The sequence below is a fragment of the Antedon mediterranea genome, chromosome 6, assembly GCF_964355755.1.
Source record: "Antedon mediterranea chromosome 6, ecAntMedi1.1, whole genome shotgun sequence".
Classification (NCBI taxonomy): Eukaryota; Metazoa; Echinodermata; class Crinoidea; order Comatulida; family Antedonidae; genus Antedon; species Antedon mediterranea.
Genome location: NC_092675.1, coordinates 3,802,170 through 3,824,345, shown reverse-complemented (window position 1 = coordinate 3,824,345; position 22,176 = coordinate 3,802,170). Strand labels below are relative to the sequence as shown.

At 34.0% G+C, this 22,176-nt stretch overlaps 1 protein-coding gene across 1 annotated transcript; it reads right to left on the bottom strand.

Annotated features, from left to right (window-relative positions):
• Positions 1 to 1,239: 1,239 nt before the first annotated feature.
• LOC140051387 (DNA-directed RNA polymerase I subunit RPA1-like) lies at positions 1,240 to 19,112 on the bottom strand. Its single transcript, XM_072096588.1, has 33 exons — positions 18,917 to 19,112; positions 18,450 to 18,577; positions 17,595 to 17,820; positions 16,892 to 17,161; positions 16,068 to 16,195; positions 15,814 to 15,957; positions 15,240 to 15,380; positions 14,777 to 14,997; positions 14,230 to 14,446; positions 13,539 to 13,677; positions 12,675 to 12,789; positions 12,213 to 12,405; positions 11,736 to 11,906; positions 11,483 to 11,602; positions 10,650 to 10,780; positions 10,042 to 10,207; positions 9,625 to 9,825; positions 9,319 to 9,417; positions 8,899 to 9,081; positions 8,324 to 8,484; positions 7,739 to 7,997; positions 6,743 to 6,837; positions 6,329 to 6,458; positions 5,965 to 6,014; positions 5,635 to 5,692; positions 5,027 to 5,136; positions 4,671 to 4,933; positions 4,056 to 4,204; positions 3,669 to 3,749; positions 2,861 to 3,013; positions 2,553 to 2,663; positions 2,101 to 2,293; positions 1,240 to 1,489 (listed from the first exon to the last, which is right to left on the bottom strand). The coding sequence occupies exons 1-33, from the start codon at positions 19,083 to 19,085 to the stop codon at positions 1,389 to 1,391; spliced, it is 5,076 nt and encodes a 1,691-aa protein (XP_071952689.1). The 5' UTR covers positions 19,086 to 19,112; the 3' UTR covers positions 1,240 to 1,388.
• Positions 19,113 to 22,176: the final 3,064 nt, after the last annotated feature.

Genomic DNA, 22,176 nt, shown 5'->3' with positions numbered 1-22,176 from the left:
TATCACCACCATATAGACAGAGCTTTAGTCTGAAAGAGAACATCACATCTGAAGCTCTGTCCACACTATCAAACAAAATGTGATATGCCCGTATATGGACATGCACATCACTACCATATTTGGGCATATCACCACCATATAGACAGAGCTTTAGTCTGTACTGCAAGATCTGCAAATGATGAGCAGCCACAGACTGGGTATGCTTCAAAACATGCATCCTTTAGTTGAAATGAATCATGCTCACAAATCTATTTTCATATAGAATGAATGAATTAGTTCGATTGGTGCTTATTATGTAAATATATTATTCAATTTATTTAAAAATTCTTCTCACCTACAATTTTATTATAGATTAATTTTAAGTTATTTTATAGTGTAGGAAAATATTTGATATATCCCATTCTATTCGGATGTTAAGCTATTTTATATCTTGCTTGTGAAGCTAACCTTTAAATTCTTGTGTGTATTTTTCAAGGATGAATACCTTTGTAATACAAGGTGCCCATACAATATTTGAGGGTTTTAAATGTTTTCAGATTCAATATAAAATGAAAAAAATATTTTAAAAATATTTTACTGTCAATACAGTAATTAGCTTAATCGCAGAATGCTTTGATAAGTAAAAATGTAAAATTATTACGGCTATTGGTAAATTTGTCTTTCCTGTATATAAATGCCTGTAGAATTGGGAATAGTCGGTGCTTTCAAACAAAAAATAAACATGATATGAATTTATAGTTCAAGAGTTTTGTTTTTTTGAATATATAATTATAATAATATTAAAAAATGTTTCAAAAATACAGAATAAAATGTACTCACAAACAGTATGACCATCAGCAGTCACAGAGAATAAAAACATTTAAATTACTTTGGACATGACAGTTTAGACGGATAAGAAATTAAAATATAATTGACCTGACTATTGTAAATTAATGTTGGCCCACACACGAGTAGACATTAGTTGGCATAGCTGTGCCAGCGGACCAAAACATCATAAACAGAGAGAAAAGAACTGGCTTTTGAAATCAAGAGAATCCACAGAGCAAAAAAAAAAAAGAAGGAAAAACATGGCATGACAAATTAAATGTACCGGACATTGTAGGGAAAGCTTAGATGTTGGCCATCCTTGGAACAGCACACATCTTTAGGAAGGTCTTATGTAGTTGAGGCATGACAAACAACCCAGGAGAACACTGGAAATAACAATACTAATAATAACTAATACTAGTAAACATTGTTTAACTTTGCATTTATTTATTAGAAGAGAGAAATCAATGTAGCGGAACTTTTAAATTAGATAAAATATTACTTTCTTGAAAATATATATTATAAATTGTTTCTTCAAACACAACAATTTGACGATTTAATAATCTTGTGGCAGTACTTGATCAAGTCAATTGTTGGAGTAAGTCAAAACAACCTGTACCACTGGAGACTACTCTGCCAACAACGAGTCTTGCAGAGGGAGACTTGAGCTGATCTGTCACTCCTGAAAAGAATAGAAACAATTTTAAAATGACAATAATAATGACAATAATAAAGGTTATAGAGTATTTCATTATTAGCCGGTAAACATAAGTGCTCTTTAGCAATGAAAATGTCCTTTTAATGATAATTGCTCATAGTGTGGGTGGACTTATCAACTACACTCTTCTCCCCATTGGGGTCACTTTATGAATAGCTGTGTGTGAACGACTTGTAAAGGCCAACTCAGACATCCTTGTACGACGAGGCCTGACGAGTCATCTCGTAGGGAGAAAATTAAACATGTTTAACAATCACGCAACGACCTAAAAACTACGTCTCGTTGGGTTTCAACTCGGACAGCACCGACGAGTCAAGACGTTTCGTTGTACAATACCGAGTTGGCCTTAAGATGTACTGTATTAGCTCTTTTAAAGTGCACACAAGTATTTTGTTTACACTGGACCTACAGTTTATATAGTCTTCATCCGAGAAGACTTGCTATCCCACCAGAACCATGGAACGAGCGAACCTGAAACCTTTGCCACTCTCTTAATAAATAACCACTCGGCCACTCACTCACAGACACCACTGTCAGAGTTGTAAATCTTTCAATTTAACATCTTAAGTACATACCATGGATTGTAGCTTCTTTCAGGAAATGCATAGTGCTCTCAAAGGTCATCTTTTGCAAAGGTGATGCATTAGTCTCCAGTCCAGTCCTGTTGAAGGGCATGTAGACTCCTTCAAAGGTCATATAATCAGCAATCAATGAAAGATGGCGTGGGTCAACAGTGATGCCGTACACTTTGAAAACATCACGCATCTCCTAAAATAGAAGTAATAAAATCTGCAGATGTTAAGCTCTGTCTACACTACAATAAAGTGTGAGGTACCCAAATATGGTAGTGATATGACATCATCATGTCTATATATAAGCACATCACATTTATTTAACCACATAAAGTTTGATAGTGTAAACAGAGCTTTAGAAAAGGAAGGTTTGTGAGCATGTACAATTTTTTGTTGTGCACTGTTGGTTTCATAACCTTGATGATGTAATAATCATAATAGCAGAAAGACACTACCTTCACAATGACTCTACAGGCTGCCTCTATACCATAAGTCCTGGCCACTGCGTGAATGTCGTTGGAGTAGAGTTTGTTCATGTTCAGTATTCTATCAAATTTAAATAATTCCTACAAAAAAGATGATGATAATAATAAAAATATATGTATATATAGCGACTGTCATTCATCAAGAGGGCCCCTTGATTGTCAGCATAAGCTGTTTAGGGTCACCCTCTATAAATAAGGTGTAATAAATATCTAGTAATTGTTATTAGTTGAGTTAGCAGTTATAAATATATCAAATATGATTTGACAGAATTCCTTACTTTGAAATTGACCCCTTCAGTTTTCATTCTCTTTTCGCCGTCCTCATCATTGATAAAACAGCGAGATATACCAGCTGTCTCGTACACCACAGCCCTCTTTGCTTCATTAAGGATGATTGTACCAAGATCTAATTTACTGTCATGCAGTTCAAACTAACAAATAATAAAATAAAAACTTAGTTAAAACTACATCAGATCATGAATTAAACAGTTTTAGAGGGCTTAGCATGAAGAAATTGGTCTCTTTTATTTTATTTTATTTATTCAACTTCTCACTAACACTGTTAGTGAAGGATCGGGACCAACCTCTAAAAACGGTCCAGTCCCAATTGCACAGTGGCTGTGTTTGTGTGGAATAGTACACCGGGGTATTCCTCTTACTCATCTCGAAAGATGTACTAGGTTCTTTAAAGCAAAGTTTGTGATACACAACGTTATTTCTAAAAACATTAGAGCTAGTGGCAGATCCATGATTTTGAAATAGGGGTGGGCCCAGAGCCTAAAAATGGTGAAATAAAAGGCTAAGCTTAATTTGACGTCCTATCTTTTGCATTACAATTTGTGAAATTTCGTGGGCTTGGCCCCATTGGATATGTCCCGAGAGCCACTACACTAGAGTCTTAAGCCGTAGATTTGAAGTCAGGCACTAGTCAATCCTACTTAACGTAAATCTCACTGTAATCAAGTGTGACCATGGATACATGTTACATTACATTACATGTTTAATTGTTAAAAAAGATCTGAGTTAAAAAAGAGCTAATTTGCATTGTTTTTTATTTAATTTCGTTTATTCTAATTTTCAATTTACCTTTAAGACTAACTCGCACCATAAATGATCAACCTTATCAAACTTATAGCTGGACACCAACGATGAAGTGCATACCACAGCCTGGAAGAAGCATCCAAATCATTAATATACCACGCAACAATGATATGTTGAAATGATTTTTAAATAAAGCTATGTTGTCACAAATTATCCAATTAAATCGCAGTTGAGAAACTGGTAGTAATAATAGTAATACAATTTCAAAGAATGATATTTTACATATTCAAAATTAGTTAATTATAATAATTCATTAACATCTGTAAATAAGCATTGTTTACATTATTTGTATACAAATATGGGAAATTAATTTCTTTCCACGAATACAGTGATTATTTTAGTTCCTGAAATTATATAAAAAAGTTGGCTTACATTTATACGAGCATCTTTTTCTTCCATGGTTGTTTTTTTCTTTTGCATACTTTTTCTCATCACTGCGTCACTCATATACTCATCTTCCCCCTCCTGCTGCGAATGCTCCCCTTCACTAACTGCTGATTCTACAAAGGCATCCTCATTGCCTGTGAAGGTAATTAAAGAAAGATATCATATGAATAATCAGGGAAGACTGAAATTGTAATTTCACTCTACATATGTAATTTTACCCTTTTCTGGTATAATTGATATTGTTAGTAAAAAATAACATTTATTTTTCATATTGTGGTGCGGTGTTACAGCCATAATTGTTGAAAGGTATGTTAGTACTAATACTTAGCATGGGTGAAGCACAGCATAATCTATATCATGTAACACCTAAATAAATTCCTGTCATTTGATTGGACGATTGTGGGTCACATGGCGTGCAATAGTATGCACTATCAAACAATTGTTTAATACTATTTTTATTCGTGTACGAACAAAATTCATTCATTATTTGTATACTGTTATCTATACTATAATTGGCAGCAACCTTGCTAGCCTTTATAAAAATTTGACTGCAAAGTCGCGATTGGCTGTGACCTATGACATGTTCAGTGGCACTTTTACCTGAATCAACATTCTCATCCTCTTCATCATACTCCTTTTCTTCATCTTTCTGTCCCTGGTACTTTCTATCGGCTGCATCACCATCACCTTCGTCATCGCTCTCACCGTCATCTTTCTTCTCCGATTTGTCAGTTTCCTCTTTTTGTTCATGATCGTCTGCTTCAGTAGGCTCCTCAGAATGGCTGCCATTTAAATTCCCTCTTTCACCAACTGCAGCGTCCTCCATGGCAAACTTTGATCCAACTGACCTAAAGTTAACCTCTCTAAAACAAAAATATACATTTTAGTTGGTTTGGAGAACTACACCATGTGAATGTATAACTTTGTTCCTTCTTTGGTATCTTGCATAAACTAACCTTGTTCGTTTTAACTCTTTGCATCTCTTTTTAAGCGTGTCTGTTAGTTGTTTCACAAAATGTTTTTCAAAGAATTCTAATACAGTTGCAGGAGAGGCATAGCAATCTTCCTGTAAATACAAAAACAAGTTCCAAATTAGTTGGCCTTAAGGATCAGAAAAATAGTTTGGTAGTGTGGTATATAAAATCAACTATGTATAATATCAAATTATACATGTGTGTGAACAAAACAGTTCAAATGTGAAATTCATTGGTCCAGTGTGCAAAAACATTATTTTGAAGAATTACGCTATTGAAAAAGAACAGAAGAATTCCTTGTATGAAATATGAAATATTTAATTTATACTGGGCGACCTCTTCAGTCAAAGACTGGTCTCCTACAGGAACCTGTTATGATTGGGGCTGTGGTGTACTAGTACACCGGGGTAATCCCCTACTCGAAAGATGTACTAGATTCTTGCACATGAGCTAGATGTGTACACTGGACCTATGGTTTATCCCACAAGACTCGTTCTACCACCAGAACCATGGGGTGAGTGATCCTCGAACCCTTGCCAATGGCTACTAATTACGATTCCATTGTTAAACAAAAATACAGATTGTCTTACTTCATATTCCTTCTGAGGCAGAAAATTAAAGCGAATCTTGTAAACACGATATTGATCCCTGAAAAAAAAGGAGGAAAATACTATTATTTCTATATTAAGTCCTGTCTAAACTATCAAACTAGTTTGACAAAAACTGTGTGATGTGCTCAAATATGGTAGTTACATGCTCAAATATGGTAGTGGTATGACATCATCATGTACATATATGGGCACATTTTTTTGTCACATAAACGTTAATAGTGTAGACAGAGCTTTACATTTGCTTTTGTACACTCTGTATTGTTCATGATTTTTGTAAGAACAAAGCCATATTCAGAATGTTATACTTACCAATTGTTCCTAATGTCGTAACTTTCATAAATGTTTACATCTTCAATTATCTAAAAGAAAATAGATAAAATATTTAAAACGATTTCAACTAATAATAATGGATAAAACCATTTATAGGGCTGAAGCAAAAACATGTATATTCCATTTTAGACAGTAACAAATTGTTATACAGTATTGTGTTTTTAATAAATAATCAACCTATAAACTTGATTTCCAAATTTGCATAATGTGATAATATAATAGAATAGCAATTTAATATAAACCAAAAAACAGACCAAATACAAAAGAGCAAAGTTAATATAGTACCCTAAACAAAAATAATTATAATAAAAATAAAACAATGACAAGACAATAATGTAAGTACCTGCGAGAGATGTACACGCATAAGTTTCTTGCGTAACCGTGCTGCTCGTTTATGAGCATAACGAGTGGAGTGAAATGGAACGTCCATAGAGGGTGTCTTAATATTAGCACTGGCAACAATCAAAATCTCTCTAAAAACAATCAGATATTATTTAATTTTCGATTATATCACATCATAATTGTCTTGCTTTTCATTATTATTAAAGACAAGATATGAGCGTTGTAATTTACATTATATTGAAATCTGTATCTGTACAGATATTATAGCTTTGCAAGGCCACTACTAGATACTAGTGATCTAAATGGAGATATGTGCTTGAAACAAGCAGTTACTTATCAAATATAATTCTCGTTCATTCTTTTTACTAACTGTGATCTGAAGGTTCTTATTTCATTGTTTTACAAAGTCAATTACCTTAATCTTGGGATTCCAAGTGTTACGTTCATTTCACTCTTTCCAGCAAAATGAAAAGTGTTTAAGGTCATCTGCGTGGATGGCTCGCCAATAGACTGCAAGAGAAACACAGAAATAATATAGATAATGATGAGGACTAATAAAGCTATATACCAATCGAAGCACAAATACATTCAAGGAACTTTGATAGTGCCTACAAACAGGCTTAAGGCCCATTCACACTAGGACGATAACGATCGACGATAATAGACAATAATTTGCATTTTTCATACATAAAATAAAAGAAATATAAAACCTTTTCATTCTAGAACTATAGAATAACCATCTATGCTTCCTTTGATGAAAATTATATTTTCACACGTCCAATCAAATAACGTCATGATTAGTAAGAGCAATAATACCGTGACGATACAACGATTTTATTGTTTTTATGTATCATGACGTCATTTGATTGGAATTTAAAAAATAATATTTTTATCAAAGACAGCATAAATGATTATCCTATAGTCCTAGAACAAAACCCTTTCTAATTTCTTTTGTTTTATGTTAAAAAAATGCATGCTTATATATTTATCGTCGATCGTTATCGTCCTAGTGTGAATGGGCCTTTATGCTGCTTTTGTAGTACAGTAATTGAACTATGCGTTACTGCAGGGAGTATGTTAGAGAGGAGGCGATCAAGGCCTAAAGCTCTCTCTACACTATCAAATTGTTTGATGTGACCATATATGAACATGATGATGTAATATCACTACCTTATTTGGACATATCACTACCTTATTTGGACATATCATTACCTTATTTCGGCACATCACATTGTTTGATAGTGAAGACAGTTGTAGAAGACAACTGTACCCCAAATACTGTAGCCCCCCCCCCAGAAACTGAAAATAATAATAAATGTGATGTGACCATATATGGACAAGATGATGTTTTATCACTACCATATTTGGGCATATCACTACCATATTTGGGCACATCACACATAATAATCACCTGAGCTGCAAGCAAACCGACAGCTTCCCCAGGTTCACAGAGAGACCTTTGGTATTTACTATACATCAACTTTTTAAATCCCTCACTATCAATGTTTGGTTCCTTACAGTCAGTCTCTGATTTTATAAACTTTCTGATATTCACATCAAGGTAATCCTTCACCAACTGATCTAGTTTCTCTGAAATTGAACCAAAGTTTGTGTCTGGACGAAGTTTTGTCAGCACAGGATCTGGACATTTCTTGCAATTTTTTGAGTACCTTCAAAACGAATTATTGAAATTATAATGAATCAAATATAATGAGAAAAAAAAAATGTAGTTGGATTTTTCTGTAGGGACCATGTCAAAATGATTATATGATATGATTTATATACGATTATACGGTAGTAAAATAAGGGTTGGCGTATAATTAAACATATAGAGTAGTGCTTCTTGTTCATTTTAGGCAAAAGTGTCTCATTAAATAGGAATGTTCACTGAATAGGTATGTCTCAAAAGATGGGAATTACCGTAGTTTGTATTTGGATATGAAATAAATCCACTAAATCTACAAAAATGCATCTAAAAATATAAATTTTCACTAACTGTTCTTTGTCTTCAACTGTTCTCCACAAATCAATCAATTCATCCTTGATTATATCTTTATTTTCAGGTGCGGTTTCACCCATATTTTGCATTGTACCGGAAATAAATTCTAAAAACGGTGAAATTCGAACTGTATTTTTGTTTTCTTTCCATTTCTTTATCTATAAAAAAAAATGTTTCATTATTAGAGAGTTTGTAAATCAGACTTTATTTTCAGATAAATTTAATGCCATAAAACAACAATTATTTTACACACTTTATTGTTAAAAGGTTTGCATAGCCAATATTATATATCAATCATTCGATTTATATAGAGCCATTCCAACAGTCATTAATGACTTTTCAAGCCCTGTTTTTTAGAGTTAGATAAGTTAGACTAAGGTGTGACACAGAGTTTTATTGAGAAAAAAGTTTCATGGTAAATTGGGAATTGAACCAAGGCCTTTCTGTATGATAGTCAAGTATTCTATTCCAATCTATGCAGAAAATTAAATATTTATTTAGAACCTTTTTTAATCATGGAAACCTTCCAACAATAAAGCATAAACTAATATTGATTAACCTTATTGATTTACCTTCTTTTGATAACGAACAGCTTTCTTTGGGTTTTGAAGATGAGTGTCATTTTTCCCTAGAATCACTTCACTGTTTTCAATGAGAAAGTCATACTGTGTGGGGTTTAGGTAAGGAGTTTTTGAGATATCCAAGCTATCCTCGCCATAATTAAACTGAACTATACTTCCATCACTATCTCGTACCTAACAAATGAATAATGTCGAAAACATAAAGTTTTAATTTTAGAATGGAATGGAAAAAAACATTTTTGGAATGAAAACACAATGAATTATTTCTATAAACTAAAAGTACATTATGTTGTCACCAATGAATTATAACCAAAAGAAAGAACAAGCTAACGCCCAACAAAATTTGGCATTCACTCCATATTACAATCAACAAACAGTAAAATAAATCATGTATGTTGTCATATGCCATACCGTAAGGTCATAGTTCACGACTAAACCTTCCAAATGTTTGATAATGCAACGTTGTAGATATCCACTCCGACTTGTCTTTACTGCTGTATCAACCAGACCCTAAAATGAATGATAAATATAATATGTATGTTGTAATATGCATTGGCTTTGAATTGCATTGCATAGAACTCTAAAGATAACAGAATAAAGACAGGCCATATTGATTTTTTCGTGGGATTAGACGGTGAAAAGATTACCACTATAGCTGAATAAATACTGACGTAATGTTATATATTAAATAGACAGACATAGGCTAAAAAACCATACCTCTCTTCCAGCCATGCAATGAAAGAAATACTCTTGTGGCCGAATGCCTGTTAAAAAGCGACCATCCACATATCCTCCAGAACGTGGGCTAGAGTCATATGGCTGAAATGATGGTAGGGATCTTCCACTTAACATGAGGGGTGGACGTCTTCCTTCAAGTTCAATTTGTCCCAGGAGACATGAAATCTGCATACAATTCACCTGCAAAGAAAGTAGTTTAGGCACATATAATATACGAGTGAAAGTCCATTTACAAGGCAAATATACACACAAGATGATCTACACCAAGTCATATGACAGGATTTGAACTGAGTACCTGGGAATGATAGCAAAGCAGCTAAACCACTAGCTACCAGTTACTCTTGTGGGATGTGTTTTATTTGTTTGCAAAAACATAAATATTTTGTTTATGTTTACCATTGAGCCTTTAGCTCCAGACTGCACCATCAGTTGCAAGCTATTATTTGGGAAAGACTTGATTAACCCTTGACCTAGACAGACATTTGATATTTCCGTTGTGAATGCTTCAGTGTTTGTTTTCATTTGCATATCAATTTCAGCCATTTGTAATCCATCTGATGATCTAGAACAAATAAAGGGAATCAATCAGAAAAAGAAATATGTTTTAAGCTTTGTTTACACTATCAAACTTATGTGACTGAAAAATATGATGTGCCCGTATATGGACATGATGATATCATATCACTACCATATTTGGGCATATCACTACCATATTTGGGCATATTACTACCATATTTGGGCATATTACTACCCTACTTGGGCACATCACACTTTTTTGTCAAACTAGTTTGATAGTGTAGACAGAGCTTTATAGACTTTATTATTATTACAGGTGAATTTCAAGGAACTTTTGTTGGGGTGGGTGGTATGGAGAGCCAAAATAAAACCAGAGGATTTCTTCAGACTTAGTAGATCATATGTCATATGTAAGTGTGTCAGTAATTATGGTATTTATATTCCTGGGGACACCCCTGGGCTGTTTTCTGTATTAACAATTATTATACCTGTGTGCAGACTCGTATTTGTCTATGATCTCATCCACATTTTTGGGATCTTCCACTTGTAGAGTCTTCGCCATAATTCCTAAACCAGACTTGACAGCTTTCTTCATCATTTTCTTTCGTTTCTTATCAGCCTTTAATATAATCAATAATAATAGTTCATTCTTATATAGCACATATAAGCAAGCTCTCAATGCGTTTCACAATATTACCCCGGTCATTTTTTGGATCAAACACGTATGGAAACATACTCCTATAATAATGCAGCTAGTAATCAGCGCAAAGTTGTTTCTTTGGTCTAACTGGTACAAATTTTATACACATGAGTGGAGCGAGGCAAAAGTAAGTAAAGTGTCTTGTCTAAGGATACAAGCAATGTGGTGAGAGTTGGATTTGAACCAGTAATCCAACATCTAACACACTGCGCCACACGCCCTCACATCAATAAACGAAGGTATAAAGACAAGGATATTGGCAGCATGTAAGATTGGAAGAACAACAAACACAGCTGACAAGAACCATGGTGTTGCTCAGCATCTTCAAAGAAACATGCTGTCTACACTATCAAACTAGTTTGACAAAGTGTGATGTGCCCATGGTAGCGATATGTTTAAACATGGTAGTGATATGACATCATCATGTCCATATATGGGCACATCACATGTCTTTGTCACATAAAGTTTGATAGTGTAGACATAGCTTCAAACATATTTTCGTCTTGCAAACATAATGAAGAAAGTGAATACAGACTTGTACGACAATCTTATAATGCTTTTACATTGATGTGAGTGTGTCCAAGGCCTTATAGTTTACAGGATAACCTTTAGCTCACTTACCTTTGTTTTCACAATAATATCTTCAACACCAAGACTAAATCCACAGATGAACTGCAAAAATGTTGTAAATAAGCGACCGAGGCAGCTAAGGATGAGAACAGCTGTCTGACCACCATACAACTAAATTGTAAATGCAAACAAAATCAATATAATATCAGACTCCAATTCCTGTATTGAAATATGTGTCAGTTGATATTTATTAGTATTTGTAGTAATATAAAACCTGCTCCATCTACCTGTCAATGTTTCTTACCTCATAGCATGCATGGACTAGGCCATATGGAGTACTGCCATAGTTAGCTTTGTCTAAAACACCAACAAGCAGTTGGCCTTGCCTAAATATCACCTCCGATTCTGTCATGTTGTCTCCTTTAAGAGGTGTACCTCCTCCAATTGGCACCCGTGGATCATTCTTACGCCATGTCTAAAAGAAATTTGAGAAGAAATAGTAATAAAAATAACAATGTTCTATAGCGCAAAATGCGCCGAACAATCAACAGAAAATGTAAAATGCACAAAATTAATTAATGTTGAAAGTGAAAATTAAAAAGATAAAATTAATAGCTTTAATTATTTTTATATTATAGCTTTTTACTTGTCAGAAATTTACTTTATATAAACATTATGACACACACTGCTAGACTTAGAGAATTAGATAACTAATTTTATGAAATACCATAGAATGCCCAGGCATCAACTCATCTAACATCTAAACCAATTACAAACCTACCCTACTAGAAATCTTTGAACGTCCTTTGAAATTAAACAGCGGCTTGTTTTCGGGAATAATGTTGAGAAGGAGCGTGGAGAAAACTTGTTTGCCAGACCACAGTTGTTTTGGTTTAATGATGGCCGGCCGTAGCAGCTTTACATGACCACTTTTATCGGTCATTGCATTGAAAACCAACTGCTGATATTGAGCCCTGTAAGATATTTATTTAATATTTATTATTTTAAAGCCTTGTCTACACTCTAAAACTTTATGTGACAAAAAAATGTGATGTTCCCATATATGGACATGATGATGATATATCACTACCATATTTGGGAATATCAAACTTATTTTGTCAAACTAGACAGAGCTGATAACATACTACTAAGAATTATATCTTTATGATGATTATTGTGTACATCTTTTGTTTTCCTTGATTTCACATTTCACCTTGATAATTATATTAAATCAATCACTAACTTTGTATAAAAGCGCCCTCTAACAGTCATTTTTACGCCTGAAATCATATGATCTTGAATCAGTCCTCCTAGTGGTGTGCCATCCTTTGGCACCAAGTACTGATGACTAGTACTAGCTGAAAGTATATAAAATTGATAAAATAGAATGGGAAATCAAACCAATAGTTTATTTGATATTAAAATGTATGTTACTGGTGCATATTAAACATACTGTATTATTTTATGGGTTCAAGGATGTAGCCAATCAGACACGCTGAAATGAGTCACATGTAATCGTATTGCAGAATACTAATCGTGCCAGGCTCGCTGCATCATTTATTAGTACATACCATGTCGTCTGCTCCACGTACCCCATTAAAAAAATAAAACAAACACACCACTTGTATATCTTGTCAATTCTGCTATGACTGTTTTGCAAGGCCTAAGCTAGCCGCATCTCCACTAACGCACTCCGACTTGTGCATTATTTGTATAATATTGCATCCACTCTTTCATACATTGTTCTTATACACAATCTACTTATCATCTTGATTTAGTGAAAAAAAAATTTCTATTTGGCCACACATGCATAATATGATGTTGTAAGGATAGTTTTTTTTCATCTATTTTTTTAGTTTTGCACTGATACTATTTTACAATTGACTAATAGTAATAAGTAAGTCTTTGTTTATGTAGAGCATCTTGTGTATATGTTTGTCTTATATGTTCTAGTGCAGTATATGGAGAGCCATCTCGATAGTGCTTTGCACTCATGGCAAACCTCAGGGTGCTGCACCGCTGTATTGTCATGTATTGTTGTACCTGAAAATTGAATAAAATAAAAAAAATAAAAATAAAAAAAAAGAAATATATAAAATAATTTTACCTATATTGTATGCCTCAGAACGTCCAATCTCATTTTGTGGAAAATGAGCATTCATTTCATCTCCATCAAAATCAGCATTATATGTCTTGCACGCAGAGTAATGTAGACGAAATGTCTTTTCACGAGGAAGTATACGCACCTGTGAATGGGGACAAGGTTAAACAGATAGATAAAAAACTACAGCAGATCTAAACTCTCTGAAAACCAGTGGCCGTATTCACCATTCACACTTTGGCTAAGTGAACACTTACTCTTAAAATAAGAAAAATCTCCTATTTTAATCTCTGTCTACACTATCAAACTAGTTTGACTAAAAAGCGTGATGTGCTTAAATATGGTAGTGATATAACATCATCATGTGAATATATGAGCACATCACATTTTTTTGTCACATAAAGTTTGATAGTGTAGACAGAGCTTAAGTGAATACAATTTATGGGAAATACTTAATATTTAAGAGGAAATATCTCACTTAAGTGTGATTGGTGTATACAACAACCGACTTTTATGCAGTTCCAGAAGGGCCCTTATTTATTACCATTGAAAAACCAATGGGAATACTAACATTTATTAAAAACCAGGCAAGCCATAGTGCAGTCCAATGGTTTTCCGGCATTATATATATATAGAAAGTTGAGAAAGTTGCAAAATCAAATTATTGAATTAAATTTTGAAAAGACAATCTGAATACCTTGTGGGCCATGATACTCGGCTTATGTAATGTAGGTTGCCGATTCAGCAAGAGTACATCTCCATTTTTAATGTGTCGGTGAACTCGTTTCTGTCCCGTGATGGCGTGCCGGGGATTCTGTGGCGTTAGAAGTTGTTTGGCTATTGCCTCGCGTTGTGTTACATTATCTGCTTTCAATTTCATCTGAGTACCGTCTTCATTTTCAATCAATAAAGCTCTGTCGAATGTAATTCAGATCATAAATTAAACATAAAGACTGGGGAGTAATCTCAGCTTTATAATATACCAGTTTGGGTATCAACCTCTTAATAGATGTACAAGGTGCAAGATTAGGCTCTGTACAGGTCAGAGAGAACAGTACCTACTATTATCAGCACAGAAATAATCATTTGCATTAATAAATGATTTTTTTGTGTGCACCACATGAGCCGTTTTTTTAAGGCTAAAAAACTTACAATCCAATGACATTAAAGTTAGTTTCATTTGTATTGTAGAATCTTATTCTCTGATAATAAAACAGAATGAACAAATAAAATCAAATATGTACCCAGGATGTTTATTTGGCCCGTTCATAATGGCACGGCGCAATTCCTGGGCATTCCACTCGGTTACAGGTTGCGGATATGTTAACTTCTTAGCGATAATATCTGGTATTCCTATTTCGTCAGAGTTTATGAAAGGATCTGGTGATATGACAGAGCGTGCAGCATAGTTGACACGTTTACCCATCATGTGTTTGCGAAATAACCCCTCTTTCTTTTCAAGAATCTGAATAAAAAAACAATTGAGGTTTAAAGTTAAAGAATAAGTTTACATTAAAAAAAATCAAGATACATTAAAATGTGAAGAGTGGAGTGCTTTCAGGTGTTCAACTCCGGTGGTTTGAACTGTGAAGTAGTTAGTAGATTTTTTAATTCACAAAAAAATGGCTAGGGCTGTAAGGGGTATCAGAAAAGGGTATCAGAAAGGGGTCAAAGGCAAATCCTTTGATATACAGGTGGCTAACTTACCTGTTTAACACCTGGGAAGTTTTCTGTAGATAACTTGTCCATGTCACTGTCTATCAAACTGTTGACATGGGTTTGTAGAACACTCCATGAATTTTGAAGTTTCTCTGTGTTGCTTTTTCCTGGAACCATTGCCAGTATACTCTAAATAATAAATGTCATTATTATTATTTAGCTAATCATTTAATAAATCAAGCACTCTAGCACAGAACAGACTTTGCTTAAGTTTATCCCCGCCTCTGTGAAATTAAACCTGCGATGTTTGCAGCACTGTTGTGACGTAGGTTCCCACTTGTGATTACGCAATACATCATGTTGCGTTGATACGTTGCATGCTAGTGGAAACCATGCTTTACAAAGAAAACATCCTAATAATGCAAAAATTTATCTACTAGGTTCTACTGTTAGGCCTTTATTTTTTAAAATCTATATTTGGTGTATTTTTCTAAAAATATAGCACCCTTTATGGGATGGCCACACTTTTATGAAGTCGACTGATATTTCATGCACATGTACAGTGAGGCAATGGTGATGTATCTTCTACAATTCAAATTAAAGAATAAAAGAAATCACTAACCTTATCAAAATCCTTCAGAAATTCTTCATTATGCTCATTTTGACTAAAGAACAGTAGTTGCGACAGAGTTTGGCTGTCTTTCAACACTCTTGTAAGACCCCCTGTTTGTGGGTTTTCGAAACGTTTGTCACCCATAGCTGATACCTAACAAGAAGCAGAACCATTGAATATTATTATACTAATTTGTAGATGTTTTCACTAATTTTAAAACTAAATGCTACTAGAAAATAAAAATACCGCTTTTTATAACTTACTGGTCGGAATTTCGTTGGTATCACTGGAATTACCTCAAGAAAAAACAGGTCAATAGCACTCTCCCCAGTTGTGGAGTTTTCAAAATGACCTCCTTTCAAAACACCAAATAAATTTTTAAAAACTTTGTCTGCAAAAAAAAAAGTATAGAATAAAACATAAAATTTAAGACAACTACTTAGGATATGGATTAGTAAATAGCGTTAGCATCAAATTACTGATAAATCTATCCAGTTATTCCCATATTTGACATCAATAAAACATAGAAATGCATTTATATATTGTTGATATACAGTTTGCGGTACACCACGTATATTAGTTCTGAAAAGAACTGTTGAGTTTCTCGACGTTTCGATCAATATGCTTTGATCGTCCTCAGGAGCGAGAATGCTTATATATTTGTATCAAGACACAGTTTGAGGTATATTTGTTTTTATCAGGAATTGATATTTAAAATGTGTGCGAATTGGATACTGTGGTGCACAAAAAAAAAGAATTTATTAATGCAAATGATTATTTCTGTGCTGATAATGGTAGGCACTGTTCTCTCTGGCCTAATCTTGCAGCTTGTACATCTATTAAGAGGTTGATACCCAAACTGGTATATGATAATTTAGCTTGGATTACTCCCAGTTGATTGTATACTATTGTCTTTATGTTTTATTTATGATCTGAATTACATTAGACAGAGCTTTATTGATTGAAAAAGAAGACGGTACACAAATGAAATTGAAAGCAGATAATGTAACACAACGAGAGGTAATAGCAAACCAACTCCTGTGTGTGAATTTGGTACAACGTACCGTAATTAGATATTGAACTTTACCTTCATACGCTGAGATTTTCCTTAGATGGTCTCGTGCTTCAGACGGTGAAAGAAACACTTGTTCCAAATTGCTGCTATCAGACCTAAGCTGTTTAGTGATGATACGAACATTGTGTTCTGGCCGAATTTGACGTACAGTAGTGCCACAGAGTGCGCACTTTCGACCGTGGGAATTAATGTGTTCTTTCATAAATGTGTCTACAAGATTCTTTCGTATGGCTACAAGGTTGCGAAGATTTGTGTTCACAGTTTCAAATTGGTTTTCTTTTTCTACAGAAATAAAAATGTATTGACTTTTCACATTCACATTGTACTCACCTATTTGTTTTCACTTCACTATATACAGGTCCAGATTTGGCTAAGTGTGAACATATCTTTACTGTCATTTTATTTTGCTGTTTGTAAATTTTGGTTAGATCCTCTATTTATTCTAGATTTTGACATCACTAGTTTTGAACTGAAATATTTTTTTTTTTTACCATATTTAATGAGGGTGATACATCCAGAAATTGCTGATCATTAGGGACCCTCAGATGTTCACAAGACAAACATATACACAAGATGCTCTACATAACAAAGTCTTATTACAAGTCTTTGGGAGTGCAGTTATAATTTTGTCCTTAGAAAAAATCCTGACATGTGACAGGACTTGAACCCAGGATCGATGGAGTGGTAGCCAAGCATCATATTAATCCTTGCTTACCGCTTTCAAGTTCTTCCATATAATCCTTCAGTGTGGATTCGATGAGATGTACTGTAGCTGGATCATTGCCACTATTGTCCATTGCCAGACTGTTTACCCTGTTCTGCATTTCATCCACAGCATGGAAAAAGCCTTTATCAAGGCATTCTAGCTGGTAAGATATTAAAACCAGGGACCAACGTGGGGCTAACAGATGATGGCACTGTAAGCATGAACCTCTCAAAAGCTGGAAATCAACAAATGTTTATTTGTTTTAGGATGCAGGAACGATTTTGGAATGGAGGACAAGGAGGAGGTTAAAACAATCATTATCATGCACCCCATTGCAGTATAGCTTTGATCGATCTGCAAATGGATCACTGCACAAATTGCTTTTATTGTTGCACACACATATAACATTCAAAAAACAAAGTTACACTAGTTTTTAAAAAAAGTGTGCAGAAAGATGTCTTCTGTAAGGTTGTTGGCCTATATAGTAATATATAAACTTCAAATTCAATTGACCACTGTCAAAGGTCAATTCAATGTACAAGAAATATTGGGACATTGCTCATAAAGCTTGGTTCCACACCAAGACGCAACGCAAGTAAGTTGACTAATGACAAGTGACAGATAGAATAATTCATCACTTGTGATTGGTCAAATAATATTTTTTATGCTTAAGCCCTGTCTACACTATGAAACAAAATGTGCCCAAGATCATGTCATATCACTACCATATTTGAGCACACACAAACTGGTTTGGACAGAGCTTTACATTCTTGTATTACGTTACATCCTAGTGGTAACCAAGCTTATAAAGTTTTTTAACTTCATCATGAATTGCATCTCTTCAATCAATATTAAGTTGCCTACCTGCAAAATATTTTTAAAATACATAGGATTGAATACTGGTAGAGGAAGACGGATATGCGCCATGTGTCCTGGGCAATGCAGATAACCAAGGTAACATGTTGCGCATAACTCTCTTTCATGACTCGGCCCTTTAACGAAAATACAAAGTAAAACGTAAAAGAAAAATTAGTGTCATTGTGTTCATAATTTTACTACAATACCTTTTGATATTTGCAAACTTTAAACTTGTATCGTAAGATTGCAAATCTAAAAATTATCCAGTGAAATAAGGGGAGGGGTTCAAGGCCCCTGTTATCAGGATTCTGAAAGTGTTGATTAATGGGAATATTTCTATATTTAATTAAAAAAGCGCAATAAATCAGAATTGTTTGATTTGCGCATTTAATATATTTAGATACTGGAATTGCTATCACATGCTTTAGTGCGGTTGTTATTTTCTTGGTTTCTTTTGCAAATCCTTAACCTACCCAAGGAAAGGTCATGAAGACCACCCGCAGTGGGATGTCCAAGGTCATCAAATGTTTTTGGGTTGACAATTTCTTTGACACTCAGTTCCAATATCTCTTTGCTACTGTAAGTACGAAACTGAATGTTGCAAGGCCTCTTGGATGGAATTTGCTGCATAAATCCAGACATGCTTCTGCCAACACCCGTTATATCTTAAATCAAATTAGAAAAACATTTTAGAAACAGGTAAAAAACACTGATCAAATTAATAACTATTGTTACTGTAATAATAATAGTGAAGACCCCTTAATATTGCACAACATATATTAATTTAATACAGTTTTTTGTTTGTTGTAAAAAAATAAAAATAGCAACTAGCAAAAAAAGAAAAAAAAGCCTATTTTACACAGAAAGATTATAGATGTTAAGCACAATTTGAATTGAGTATTTTGATTTTCGTGCTACGGAAGCCATCTGTTCTGGCAGCAGAGATAGGTCCTACCAACACAACAGTCGTGTCCAGCCAAGCGTAAAAAAACAAAAATAACATAGGGGCCTAGGGTAGATAGCGTTTTCAGGGGATTTCGGGAAATCATGTTGATTAAAAAATCCAAAAATAAAATTACTGTAAAATGTTCTTAAAAGATTGGCCTAGCTAGGCTACATAACTCGTGTGTGCGCCGTGTGGTACGACTCTCAATACTGAGGCCTACTAGCTAGCGCGTAGGCCTAGGCCTAGCATAGCTTTCCTACGCCAGGAGTCCTACCAAGCCCTGCCAATTTAAAGTGTTAATTACACAAAATATGATATATCTAGAGTTGGTTCTAATAGAATTTTCAACAATAAAACATGCCTCAATTTTACAGCGATATAGGGCTAGGCTAAGCCTAGACGCCAACAATTTTAAATAATCAACAATCCTCAACACGTGGTAACATTAATACATGCAGTATTTGTATACGAAATGAACTGAGTTGATGTGTATCTGATATATACATTGCGTCAACAATGTATGTATTGCGTCAACTAGTATGCCCAGCCAAGTTCTGCCAATTTAAAGTGTTAATTTTACGAAATATGATATATATAGAGTTCTAATAGCATTTCCAACAATAAAACCTCAATATTAGCGTGATATAGACGCCAACAATGTTAAATAATCGACGAACCTCGCGTTACGAAACGAACTGAGTTGAACACTTAAATTATAACGGCTTAGGCCTAATTATCAGTAAAACTACAAACAAGCTTATAAAAAAGTGAAGACTTAAATACAAAAAAGTGACTCGAAATAAAGTAAAATTGGTAACGAGCATTTAAATTAAACTCTAAGCTTATAAATACGTAAAAACGAACAAAGTTAGTCAGTGAAGTGAATTTATTAACGAGAAAGAAGTTATCGCAATAGGACCAAATAGTATTTATTTTTAAATTAAATAGATCCTAAATTAGATCTAAAAAACTTATAGTAGCGAATGAGACCATTTACTTGTACAGGTAGTTTTAATAAAGTTGAATTTTGCTCAAAAATAATTTTAATATGTTCTTGCTTATAAACAAAACAAAATAAACAATTACATTTAACCAAAAACCCATTCACTTCCAGACAAAATGAGCTTTAATAAATAACTTATGGCTTGTGTGGCCTAAACCGCCGTTTCGCGGTGGGAACTTTTACAATGAAGATTAAAATAATAGAAGGAACAATATAAACAGGTCCATCCTAAATTACACTCATAGCGATGTTGTTCAGGCCCTAGCCAGGGGAAATATTTATGGTTCGGGAAAATCCTTTGACGTTAGCATAGAACGCAAATGTGTTTACCTGCGGAAAAAGTAGGCTACGGTCGTTTTGTCAATTGCGAGCTCGCTATTAGAGTGTCATTTCCGACCAACAAGAGGTGCTATCATAATGTTTACGTGCGAGAGTATACCATTTCCAGCCAGGGGTGTCATTTAACAAATTTCGCTTTGCCACAGGCCCCACCATGGGTAATGTGTGCATTTTTGATGTGCTGTCAACAAAATGCTATGGCCCCATTAATAGAGATTAAGAGAGAACGATAGTGATTATGTATGTATCATGACTATGTATTAATATGACGGTAGACATCGCAAAGTTAACTTATCTATTTCCTAAATTAACTTAACTGTCTCAATATCTTTCAAAATAAAATAAAAACAATATAATTTCATTAAAAGAAAAATCAATTGATTCTGTAAGATCAAATACACATTGTTGGGTCGCGAAAATTCCCAAAATAGGATCATGTGTTCGCGGTCAAAAAAGGTTGCGGAACTCTGGCCTAAACAAAACAAAAACTTAATTATACGTGGTTAAGGCTGAATCATGAGACGTTAAATTAAATTCAGATTAATAAGTTGAGCAACAATAGCTTATTACATTTAATTGTAAAACATAATACTCGCGCACTTAAGAGCCTGCCGACAACATTGCGCGAACGCAATGCGTTCACTGTTACCATGGTAAAAGTGTTCATAGCAACGATGAAAACAAATATGTAGTTTGTTAATAGTAGTATAAACAATGATTATAATGTAATTTTTATTTGTATTGTTTTGTTGGGAATTAAACAATCATGAATTCATCTGTAAAAAACAGTCAACCTGATCTTGGTTCAAAGAAGTTTGAATTACAATTAAACGAATTAATTAGTTGTGCTTTTGGAAGAAGTTGTGACGTGGACAGTTTGTTTTCCGATTCTATATTCAGTGAGCAGCAACACAACGAAGACAATGGTATATTTCATAGAGCACAGACTGTTGCTGCGAGTGTAGACAGCAGGTCTATCATAAAGAAAGGGAATTTGCGAATTTCTTTATTAGAAGGTATGCTAGGCCTATCTTCATTTAAATGTATACATGTGTTACCATACCATTTCATATCCACGAACATATGTTACAAGAGACCTTCCCCTTTTCCAAAGCGGATTTGTGGAGAGTAGAGAAAATGGAGTTTTGCTCAAATTGTAAGAGTTTTCTTTCTTACTTGTTCAATTTCCACAGATCCCAGACAAGTTAATTGTAACACAGAATTTTTGTTAATTTAATTTGAAGTTATATATTACTGTGGTAAAAATAATAAAGTGTACTTGATATATCAGAATCATCATTCTTTCTAAAAGGATCCCAATAGAAATAAGCTCCTAAGCTTTTTGTGATTATGAACAATTCCACGCGATGTATTTTCTGTCGAATGAATATTAAGACTTTCTCTGTTTTAAAACACGTTTTTCCAAAACCAATGTAGCCCTATAA